Source organism: Myripristis murdjan, chromosome 12 (assembly GCF_902150065.1).
Source record: "Myripristis murdjan chromosome 12, fMyrMur1.1, whole genome shotgun sequence".
Classification (NCBI taxonomy): Eukaryota; Metazoa; Chordata; class Actinopteri; order Holocentriformes; family Holocentridae; genus Myripristis; species Myripristis murdjan.
In genome coordinates this window covers 25332694-25345509 of record NC_043991.1, presented here as the reverse complement: position 1 = coordinate 25345509, position 12816 = coordinate 25332694, and the positions used below count along the sequence as shown (strand labels likewise).

Here is a 12816-nt window from a genome sequence, read left to right as displayed (position 1 = left end):
CTTTTGCACCATTTCAAATTGCAATTTAAGTATGTTTGTAGAGTTTGGTGGTGCAACCGATCTATCTATCTAACTTTACAGATTAAATAAACTAAATAAGATTCATGGTTACTGTAAAAGGTGACACCAGTGATTCTATCTTATGGAATAGTTAAAAAGTCAGTTTTGTTCCACTAGTCCTCCCGGTAGTTTCTCCCCTCCAGAGACTCTTGAGCAATCTGAGCTCCACATAGTGAAGGCACCTCTCTTATGATGTGATTGATATTTGATGCGTGTTTCACCACTGCTTATGATGGTTGCCTGCTTTAAAATGAACCAGCAGCCGTGGCTGTGCCATGAACGGTATCACAAGGGCACCATTTGTTTCTAACAATAACCTCGGAGGAGTGACAAGGACAGCTGCCCTAAAAGTCATCTAGGACACCAGGACAAATCAATACCAACAGTTCTTTGCTCTTTAGGAAAGGGTATTGGTCAGGTAGTAGTGTGCTGCATGTGTATGTGCTATCGGCACACGTATGCACACCTGCACAAGTGCATAGGCTGGAAATGTCTTAAGGTACTTGGTATGCAGCCTGCCCTAGAGTGTGCTGCAGTGTTTATGGTAGGTGACTTCAACATGAATGCTATCTGTAGGTGAGGTCCTGTTTGTGGGATAAGCCTGACCCCGGGCTGGTGGTTACACATGAGCTAAAGTGTGAGTGCAGGTTCACCTGTCACTAACCATGCAAAGATGTGCAATGCCATGTTCAGTTGCTATGAGCAGCAAATGCTCTTGTCCTACAGTATTAATAGTGTTCAAGTGCAGATAGATCATTATGCAAACACCGTCAGGGGCACGTCAGCACGCCAACCCAAACTGAATACACTGCCCATCTGAGCAATCAAAACAGACACAAAGTGAAAGATGTGATGGCCTCTTGGTTTCATCAAAAGCTGTGTGCAGTTTGTTTTTATTGTATTCTAAATTTACATTTAAAAAACAAAGTCTGCCCATGTCTTAGAACCATTATGAAAGTTAACGCACAAATTCAATATACATCTCATTGTATTTTACACAGAGGGTAGAAGTATAGGCATGGAGGTGGCATGAATCATATCAAGGCTCAAAAGAATCAGAAAATAAAAATGAATAAATAGAAAGTGCTATCCTTAGCAGAGAAATTAAGAATGTCCTCTCTTTAAACGTTAAAAACAGTCTCTGCAATGTGGAAAGTCTCACGCTCCTGTTTCCCAGCAATGTAGTTAGTCCAAAGGTGGTGGTCTGAGACTGGGCCTATACATAAGCAGAGAATGAATGACAGAAAATAGTGCGATGGAGCAATGGATAGAGTAGGTCTTCTGTACTTGTTCATAAATTAGAAACTATATAGGTGTTTACACAGCTTATCACTAAAACATCAACATCTAGGAAAAATTCAGAGGCAAGCTCTAGTTTTTTTTTTTCTGTTCCTAGTATTCATCTGCTATGTGAAAACAGACTGGTTAAAGTTCTCTTTATTAGTTGTGCTGCTGTCAGTGCAGCGATCAATATATTCAGACAGCACTGTCACAAAGAAAGGGCAATCTGGAGCTGAGAGACAGACACATTGCAGCATTTCCTCAGAAGCTACTGCAGAAACCGATTGTTTTGTTTCACTAATATACATATGCATGTATATATATTAGTGAAGACAAAAAATATGTCTCCAAAAGACCTAATGAAATATATTGTTAGAATTCAATTTCAGCATGTCAGTTTTGTAAACTACTCAATTTCTCATACTTAATCATGTTTGAAATAACCCTTTAAAACAGTTGAAAGCTTTGGGATATTTTTTTTTTTTCCATTTTAATGACAAAGTCATTAAAAGTCATGCACGCTGCAAATAACTGCATGCAGTAGTTATGGTAAACCATCCAAGCACTTTTTATTTATTAATAGTCATAAATACACACAGCAGCTTCATCAGAGGAGCCTAAGCCCTCTTCAGTTTTGAATGTGGAGTATTTATAAAGGAGAGCCGTTTGCATGTCACAGGAAGCAAAGGTCTGCCACAGCTACCTGTAACATTTACCTGAAAGCAAAGAAAAAGTTATGTGGAATTGATTATCAACTTCATATATATTTATATATAATATTTCTCTTCTCTCGCTCAGTTACTATTGCGCACTCACTTGCACTTTAACCCCACTTGCTCTTTATTTTTGTTCACAATATAACAAAAATGGTGACAGGCCTGAAATTACAATCACCAGAAAACAAACTGAGAAAGAAGAAAAAGGAGGGGGGGCTGCCCATCACTGGCAGTTGCAGCAGAGGGGACACAGTCTGCTTGATGCTCGGACATCAAAGAGGAGGTGGCGGAGGCTCCTTCCCTGTAGAGCTACTCTCTCTAAGCTGAAGGTTCTCCAACGCCACGTCTAAAGGCATGATATCCACGCAGCCCATGGCTCCAAAGTCAGCGAAGTCCCGGCGCTCGTCCTCGTCCGAAGAGGAGCTCTCTTCGTGCATCAGCGTGGACAACAGTAGCTCCTGGACAAACAGGCTGCGGTCGGCACGCTCTCCTTCCAGCAACTGCCGCTCTGCCTCTGACATCTTGGGTTCATTCAACCTTGGGAAAACGGTCACCATTAGTTCAAACACACTTGGCCGAGATGGGATTCCTTGAGTCAGAAGATTTTAATGTTGAAGGGAAACGCAGAGAAGCAAAATAACTAACTGGACTTGTATAAAGCTGTGATGTTGTGGAGCACAATCTGGACTCACTAGGGAATTATTTTAAAAAACTGATGCAAATAATTTCTGCAGAGGATGCACAGGACTGCAAAGACTTGCAAGTCAGACCTACATGATTATTTTGGTAGGGATTAATCTGACAGTTTTATCAGTTACTCCACTTGAGTTACAGTAACTTTAACACCTGAATTTGTCTAATAAAGCATGATTTAAAGACAGTAAGTACTTCCCAGAGAAAATGGTAAGAGAGAAAAACAAAAAAAAAAAGTTTTTAACAGTACAGGCTCACTGACATTAACAACCTTTATTTGTGTATGCTTGCTACAAGCACATCAAAAACAAAAACAATGCTTAAATTTATAGTCCATAATCTTAATGATGTTAAAGGACTGCTCCAATGTTTTGGGCAAAATACCCTTTTTTGACTTACCAGAGACAAGATGTTTGATAGGTAGAGTTTTGTGATAGCTTAGAATAAAGACTTGAAGTCTATGGGAGTCATTAGCGTAGCTTCATTAAAGTGAAAAAATATACCTTACAGCAACTCCATAACTGTCTTATTTACCCAATGTATCATGAATTTTGAAATACATGTCTTGGCATTTCTTTTGAAAAAAATGAAAGTGGTTTCAGCAGAAGTTAGATGGTGGAACTGTAAGAAGTGAAGACATTTATCCCTCTGTTGATCGCGGTGATCCATGCACCGCTGAAGGTACAGGAAGATCTGGCACAAAGTAACTACTTCATTAATGACTCCCATAGATTTAAAGTCTTTATGCTAAGCTAACACAAAATGGCCAAAATGTTGGAGTTTGTCTTTAAGCGGCCCTACCTGTGCGTGCTACAGACTGGTCATACTCACCGTGCTAGTAAGAACTGGGAGCTGTGGGGCGAGGAGGAGGGATTGCTTTCAACCACAGTGGCCGTGTTGGCAGTTGCTGCGCTGGGCGGGGGGATGGTGGTGCCAATGTTGCCTGGGTTGTTGCTACGTCGTGTTGCATGGCGGCCTGTCTCCAGCTGCTGCCGTGCCGCCTGCGCCTGCTGGCGCTCCAACTGCAGCTGCATCTGCAGCTGTTGTAACTGGGATGCTGAAGGCCCTGATGAGTTTATTTGCCCTCCTGCAGCACGTCGTACACCTGACAGCTGAGACAACAACTCTGCAGTAAAAAAGACAAAAAAGAACTTGAGTGTCACTTGTTCCAAATAAGGCATGATTTAAAGACAACAGGTACTCCCCAGAAGCATTTTTCTGTGCATACAGGTACATTGTTATGGTACAATTTAATAAAATATACTAAAATTAGACCATGAATTTGGATACCAGACTAAGGTCAGCCTAATGTATTTGATATAGTCTGTAGCTAGCAAACCTTGTATGACACTATTCTGAATATCCTCATTTATAACTACAGGTGAGTAAGTCCGACCAAGCAGTTGGGAGGCGGGGTTAAAGAAAACACTAGTGTGCTTGCTCTACGGGCTCCACAGATGAAGAAGATTGGGGTATTTTTACACTGATAAGTTGAACTTTTTTGGCTTCATGCACCACAGAGCTTTCCTAGGAATGAACGGGGGCACAACTCAGATGCTGTATCCAGTTCTCTTAATACATCCATGATGGAGACACATAACGACCATCGTCACCAGTTCTCGCACTTTTATTCTCTGTGAAAATCACCAACTAGCTGGAGTCACAAGCTTGCCACACCACACACTTAAAACACAGTCGGTGGCTGAGTTTAAGGAGCTGTTGCCAGCCAGGTTAAATATTACAGTTCCTCTGAGTAGCCAAAACTTCCAGGTTTACATCAGGGAACATAGAAATCCTGCATTTATATATGGGACGCTGGGGTTTTCTTCTGGCTTTAAGTTCTCATCAACATCAAATCTCCTCCTCCCTCCTCTAACACACTAATGGAAAGAATCTCTGCTGCCTGTTGAAATGTCCAGACACGGAGGGACATATGATCATGTAGTTAGTCTCATTTAGATTACTTCAGTCAACAGTCTGTCACCATTTGCCTTTATGACCACATCTACAGCCATTATATTTTATGATCTGAATCATCTGAGATTTAGATTGCTGCCCCCTTGAGTTATGTATAATGAGTTTTGAACTTAAATTTATCCATTCTGAAGAAGATTATGTACACATTTACAAAATGGGCTGGAAATACATTGTTTTGCTGGTGGTTGAGGTAAAGTGAGAAATGAAGACTGAGAATTTCATTGACAGTTGAGAGTTTTGTCATTAAAGAGCACTGATGTGTTAACTCTTAAATGAGTTTTGAAAAAGTGAACTCAGTATTGAGAAATGCTTGTAAACAACTGCAAACAAAATGCAAACCCCAGAGTCCATGGATCACTCAAGCCAGGACTGGCTGCTACTGAGGCCTCAAAGAGCAATTAGACCTGTTCTCCAACATTAATGCACAAGCCCATTACGTTTATAATAAGATGTATCTGACATATGGCAGTCGATATTTACTTGAGAGGATTTTTTTTTTGGCATACTTTCATGCCAATCTGAGTCTTACAAGCTGCATGCTAAAGCCAGCCTCCTCCATCATAAGATCACACTATTCTGACTCAAATGTGACCCAGAGTGTGGAGTCAGTGGCTCGACTCCACAACAGGCTATATCTCTGATTAACGAAAGTCTCCCAAGTCACCAATCAACTCACCAGTTTAATGTAAGAGCTGCCTAGAGCAAGGAACTAAATTTAACTATATTCAGATACTTGATCACACATTTTAGACATGGCCCTTGAATACCATTTGTAAAACAGACACTCAAAAAGTAACTTTCAGGTTTATCAGAAGCAGGTCAGTCATGCAAACACTGTACTGACCAGTCCAGAAATGAAACTGACAATGTGTTTTAGATGGTTGTGCTTGATAATAAAGATTTAATCATCAATCATCAATCATACTTTATTTGTCCCCAGGGGGAAATTTATGACAGTTTTTCACATAAACATCATGAATGGATTTCTCTGCATTTATAGTTTCACTCATACAGACATGGGATCTGTATGAGATCTGACTGACTGTTAAAATCACGATAACCTTCAAATATGTCTGGAAAGTCTTAACGTTTAATGCTTACCAGGTTACAATATTCAAATCCTGATTTTAGTGAACAGGAAGCTTCATGTCTTCATTTGACTGATAGCCCAATCCGCAACGTTTCCAGTTCTATATATGACTGTAACACAAGTAACATAGCTAGACTAGCTGGCAAGCTAACTGAACAGCTGAGTAAGCAGAATCCTCACTCCTAATCTGTGTGAAATCTTTTCCCTTAACTTCACTCAAAATCCTCTCCAGTCTCCATGTGTCCTTTTACTCATCAGTTTTTAAACATTACAACCAGGTTTTCAATTCTTTGCTCTACCAAGTTAATTTTTCCTTGTGGACCCACACTGCTCAGAAGCATCAACAGTAGACGAAAACCCATGAACACATGGTATATCTAGGTAGGCTTTTTTTTTCTATTGGAATGCACTTGCCTTAGCGCTAATGAATGGACTGAACCATTGACCAAACAAGGTTTTGATCAGGTTATGCAAGAATTTTCTAAGCAACCTGAATAGCTTTGATTCCATCAATGTATTTCTATGCACAATTTAAGTATCACATGAGAAAGGGCTGGCTGTTTTTACACTCACTTGATGTGATTTTTACACTAAATGGGCGACGAAAACACTTTGTTTGCATAACGATGACGTAGCGGGCAGCCGGGGATTCCTGTGTCAGACAACAAACACGACAGTGGAGGAGACACAGTGCTGCTCTGTGAAATGCTGAACTGTGACCTGCTGTGAGCAGGTGTGGTGTCAAGGATCACCCACCGGACAGAGAAAACCTCCCCTCCACCAGTAATCACCAGCCTATTAATTTACGACAGAGCTATCAAAGAGCCCCAGTAACTGTTCTGGCAATACAGACTGTCAGTTTTTAATATCAACATCATTTGAGTCTAGGTGCCATGCTGCAGCGAAGAATGGAGTGATTTTGAGTTCTAAGAGCTAACTTGTACTTCTCAGGATAATTCGCATAAAAGGTAGTTGATGGGAACCTGCATTCATTTGCATTTTCTTTTACCTAATTTTTGAAATGCGCTTAAAATATGCAAAACATTTTGGATGGAAACCCAATTTATGATAAGTACCCATAATTCTCACCTGCAATGGGGTCCATAGCTTCTCTGTTACTAGGGGTGTACGTGGAGCTCTGCGAGGATGAGGAGAGTCCTCCCGTGGAGCCGCTAGTAAAGTGCATATTTGTCCGACGTGCTCTGGGACCGCCCAGTCCTCGTCCAGGGTGGAACATCCTGCGTACATGCCGAACGCTGCTGGACTCGTCATAAACACAAATCGTTAAGGGTAAATACAGTAATGTGTGGCACAAAGGACGGAAGGTTTGAGTGCAAGAGCATTGATACATTTTGCACAGTAAACATTGTTTTGGTAATGTAGGTAAGCATGCAAACACACACACACACACACACACACACACACACACACACACACACAAAAGGATATTAAATCTCTAGGTGCTCTGTGTTCAAGTGTGAGATGAGCTGTAAAGTCATCTGTGACATGGTTGGGGTCCCCTCCTGGCAAGGCAGCACATATTGGACAGATCTGACAAAGAAAGAGACAATGATATATATCACAATATAGTATGTTTTCAGTACATTTGGTGAAAAAAATCTCTACAAAATAATTACATGACTACTTTTTGATCATTCTAATTAGCTACTATACATATGAAATGCTACTGGTGAAAAAGCTAAGAAGAAATAGTTTCAATTGCTTTATGTCACATCTGATCAGATTATATACTTGTTTAGGTAATTGTGATCAACATGTAAAAGTGCTATTTCATGATTATTTCCAAAATATAAAGGCAGCAACAGGAGGTAACCACAGTAAAATGACACTGCAGGAAAAAGCCTCCGAATTTGTCTATGTGAATGAAAGATGGGACCGTATACAAATTGGAAGGAAAAAAATATATATTATCATGACCAAAATTAATAAGGTTTTCAGTATTATGACAATATTGCAAAAATGTACTGAAAATGTAGATGACTGATAATACACAGTGAAATCATTTCACCATGTTTTCTACTGAAAACCACACCTAATGTTATCAACACAATGAATTTTTTGCATTAAAATAATAACACAACCTGTGTCATATTCCAACATGTGAAACACATCACACAAGTGTCCATAAATGCAGACAGATTTTGAGAAGACATACCAATGGTGTTTCCCTAACTGGAACACGTTTATAGCCAATTCAATGGTTGCTGGATTTAAATGCAGGAAATATATTGGGCAGGTGATTAAAATCATAGCTAACAAACTGACATGCCACTCAATGCGTTACGGATGAGTGGAGCCTGCAGACAGACAGCATTTTTAAACACACATGGAGAATCAGGCGGTGTTGACTGAGAGCTTCTGTTTCCCTAACACTATTAGCAAGTTAGACAAAGGAGAAAAAGAAGAACTGACTGGTTGATGCTACACACACAAAAAAATATGGCTATTTAAAGCTGCTACCATTCATCAAATTGAAACCAATATTTTATATTAGTCTGGGATGAAACTTAGTCCATATCTGTCAAACAAACCTAAGAAGTTAAATGCCACAGTGGCTACGTCCAAAAAAATGCACTGATGGCTATATGGCTGCATTTCTAAACTTTCACACAAGCTGCAAGGCTATCTGTGGAACTGTACGTGTGTGTGCATGTGTGTGTGTGTGTGTGCATGTGTGTATACACTCACCACCTCTGTAGAAGTCTCTGCATGCTCTGAGGTGACGTGCTCCTGCAGGGAGGTCTCTGTGTACCCCATCTTGCCACAGTAGGGACAGGTGAATGACTGGGGTTGTTCTACTGAGAAAGTGTCTCCTCCATAATACAAGTCTGGGACATGACAGCAACAGAGTGCCTGTTATTAACCGTGTTTGATTCACCCCATGAATATACTACACAATACAATACGGTGTTTAATAAGTGACATTCATCAAAGCTGCAGCCATAACATTTGATTTGAATCAAATGTTAGAGTCATTACTAACAACAGGCTACAGTAAAGTCACACAGCAATATTTTCATATTATACTTGACAAATATAGTGGGCAATAAAACTATAACAGTAGTTATGACACTATATTTTTCATCAACATAAATATTAAGAAATGCTCAATAAAATGTCACATTTTTTTGACAAAATTATGATTGATGCCAAATTGCCCAATAACGTGTTGAGACTGTAAAAAGGTTTGGTTGCACGCCCCATTACAAGTGAGGAGACACACACACACCTCACACAGGAGCTACATGCTGTATAGTTTTGGTAGGCTACAGAGAATACGCAGAATGAGCCTTCTAGCTTCTTCAGTTTTCACTCAGAAGCTGAGAGCAGCCCTTAAACATGATGTAAACAATTATCTGACATATACTGAGATAATATTGACATACATTTTAGTGGAATAACATGTTTGGCCATTATCGCCCACCCCTAATTACACTGGCATGCAGGATTTCTCGATGACCTGAAAGCCACACAGGTTTCTTTCTTGGCTGTCAGCCAAGTCCTTACCGTAGTCTACCCTGGTTAATATACACTGCATGGGGTGCTCTGTGGTGTGTCTCGTTGTTGTGGCTCCACTCTCGTAGCACGATGCACACAGGTCGTAGTCGTAGCAAATTAAGCACTTGAACCGTCTCCCTCTGAAGTTCCCTTTTAAACATGCATCGCAGCTCACACCTGCCAAAAACACAAGGAGACCGTTGTGTCAGCATGTGGATCGCTCAGACTTGTGTATTCTGTATAACTGTGAGAAAACAAGTCTCCACCGCTAGGCTAAGCTAACTTCACATGAGCATGTGTTTTGCAGTGGCACCGACCCAAAAGTGCCAGCAGTGAGGAATTCTGGCATTCCAGTGAGCGTCACCACCAAACGTACTGCCAAAGACTAGGCTGAGACGTATGAACCCAATAAATATGGCACCGTTGTGTTGATTACATTACAACTTTTGTCACCAATTTGTAAAATACAGTCAGTGAGGATAGCGTACTGTTTTTTTTGCATTTCTTTTAGCTGTAGGTAAATCAGGCCAGTCAAGAACAAAGTGAAAGAAAGCAAGACAAAGTAAAGTGGAGCACATTAAAACACGGGCCTTAACAAAAGCCCTTTACCTGTCTACTAACTGGCCGCTACTCATCATATCACATATCACTGCATTATTCTGCAATTCTTTGCTGGGCTTTTACACTCAAGGATTAACTCAAGCATTAGCTTACTATTCTACTGACGGTTATTCTTTTTCAGGACAGAGACACCATTACCCTGTGCCATTTCTCATCATATTGATGTTCCCAGTGTGAAAAAAATTCCTCTTGACCAATGTGTACTACAAATCATAGGTAAGTCCCTGTCAAACCAAACACTAGCCTGTTCCAAATAAAATAAGTTTATATGGTGCAAACTGTACAAAAAATACAATCAAATTGTTGATCCTCACCTAATTGTTGCACCTTCAAACATTCAAGTTAAAATATCCATATAGTTTCTGCAAACCGATTTCAAAAAGGTAAAATCTATTAACAATACTCCTTTGTTAAACAATGTGCTCTCTTCTATACAAAGAGTCAAATCAGATCTGGATCCTAAAACCCAATTTTTTTCCCACAAACTACACAAATTCCTAATAAACAATGAAACATATGTTAAGCTCATCCTTAAATTGGACTTTCTCTTTTCAACAAAATGTAAATGTATCCTTACATTACTGAGATCCCTGACCACCTGCAACTAACAGTTGGTGCCTGTTTACATCTGAACAGCCGGAGCAGCCACCAAATATGCTAGTGCAATGCCAAAGGCCTAGATTTCACTCGTTTCATGGCTTTCCTTCACTTAACATTTTGGTAGTTGAAGACACCTGGACCACAATGGATAGAAATCATCTAATCGGACAATACCTATCAAGCTGAGAAGCGATACTGCACTCAACAGCTGACCTGGAGAAGACTTAAGGAGAGAAATATCATGTAAGACTATGGCAGATTCACATTTACACCTCACATACTTAGGTGAATTACTTCTGCACTGAAAACAACATACAGAGAAGGCATTTATGGTGCACCAGCAAGTCAAAAGAACAGTTGGCAATGTCCAGGCATCACCTGACCTTGTTCTTTAAGAGGCATGGACCCAAGCACACCTGCACACACCAGCTTTATGGTGAGGCACAACTCAGAAATCTATGCATGTATTAGCTCCATGCTAATCAAATTCATTATAATAAAAAGAAAAAGGTCAGTGCTCCTTCCTCAAACTCTCATTCAACACACTGACTACCAACACTGCGTGGCTAGAGGAACACAATGTGCCCTCATGCTAAGACCTAACTAGCTTATTCACTTAGTCAACAAACTACAAATAAGCTTGCTGTTGTACTAAAGATTAGGTGAGTTAAGCATTCCCTGTGCTTCTGCTGAGGCTAACTAACTAACCGGGTGTTGGCGTATGTTTGCATAAATGAACACCATAGCAACTCTAAATAGGGAAAACCGGGCTGAGTGCCCTGTTACAACTATGCGGTAACTAAAGCTGCCAGTCAAACTCGACGTCGTTTTTGGACACACATCTGGTTAGCGAGTCAACACAACTTAACAGTAGCTTCCTAGCTAGTCGCTCGCTGGCTAGTGGTTGATTCACGGTCAACGAGTGAGGCCTCTCATCAGACTTTATGTCTTCTTGATGACAGTGCATTCACTAAGAAGAGTGTGCCAACCAAACGGGAGTGCGCTGTAGCAGCCACAAAACAGCCGTGGGCACATGAGCAGACATGTATGCAATAGATGATAATGTACTCCGGCGTTACCATAATGCGCAGCTAATGTTGTGTAAAGAGCGCTGGCAGAAGTAATGTCAACTTGCAGGACGACTCTTGATGTTAGCACACTTTAGCTTGCCTGCTAGCCGTACTAAGGCAAGGTAACGCAGTGATTAGCAACGGCTAGCTGCTTAGCTCCGTTTGTCTTGCCCTATCATGGCGAGATTAGCCGAAGTTAAAAGCTCACCTCCCTGTTTAATTCAAACGGACCGGACATAAAAGAATGCCAAGAGGGTTTGATTTGATAATTGTCAGAGGTCGCCACGAAAAGTGCATTTACAAAAACACAGCCCCCCTGACTTGAATAACCACTTAGCAATGCTAGCTAAGGAGTTAGCTAACCAGGTAGCCAACAAGGCGCTAGTCTAAAGCTATTTATTACACACTCACCCTCATGTCGGGACATCCTACAGACAGTGACACAGCCCCCCTCCTCGGGCTCCCCGGCACGGCTAACGGGGGAAGATACAGCTTTTTGAGAGACAAAACTAAAAAGGCGTGCTCCCTCGCCTCCTTCCCCAGCAAGATGGATCCCCAGCTCACAGTTTGTCTGCTCTGTTTCCCCTCCCCGACTGTCATTTCAAGTAGCTGCTGCCAGTTGGACTCTAGGGGGCGCCCTCCTCCATAAAATCACTCGGCCCCGTTTCATCTAGTCATTTTTAACACGCCCTCGCCGACTTCCGCTTCAGTGGAGTCTAATCGTCACATGAATGAATGACAAAAAAAAAAAATGAAAAAAAAAAAAAAAAAAAAAAAATCCTGACGTCTCTCATGAAAACGATATTGAAACTGTAAAGCCTATGAATTTCACCTAAACTTTTTTTTATTACATCACCCTGTGACTAATTTGGTGTGTGTGTGTATGTGTGGGCGTGTGTGTGTACAGCGCTCCTGCGTGTGTATAAAGGGGTCAGGGGTCAAAGCCCTTTCATAAGGGCTTAATTATTATTTTTTTTTTTTTTAAATGCCACTTATGGTTGTACATTCCCTACCTTCACATGCTATCCAAATTGCCATAAATACAAATTGCTGTATTTAAATGTATGGAGCTAAATTTTATGCCAAAGTATTGTGGCTTATGACTGAAAAAAAAATCTACTTGTATTTATAAAAACTGTAAAATATCCTGAAACACACACCTCACAAATAGAAATAAAGTCAAATAAAA

At 40.6% G+C, this 12816-nt stretch overlaps 1 protein-coding gene across 1 annotated transcript; it reads right to left on the bottom strand.

Moving 5' to 3' along the window:
• Nucleotides 1-1772: 1772 nt before the first annotated feature.
• On the bottom strand, nucleotides 1773-12243 carry kcmf1 (potassium channel modulatory factor 1). The gene is made up of 7 exons (XM_030065781.1): nucleotides 12039-12243; nucleotides 9346-9513; nucleotides 8527-8666; nucleotides 7267-7368; nucleotides 6907-7087; nucleotides 3582-3876; nucleotides 1773-2594 (listed from the first exon to the last, which is right to left on the bottom strand). Exons 1-7 carry the CDS (start codon nucleotides 12052-12054, stop codon nucleotides 2330-2332), a joined length of 1167 nt encoding a protein of 388 aa, XP_029921641.1. The 5' UTR covers nucleotides 12055-12243; the 3' UTR covers nucleotides 1773-2329.
• Between the last annotated feature and the right edge of the window lie 573 nt (nucleotides 12244-12816).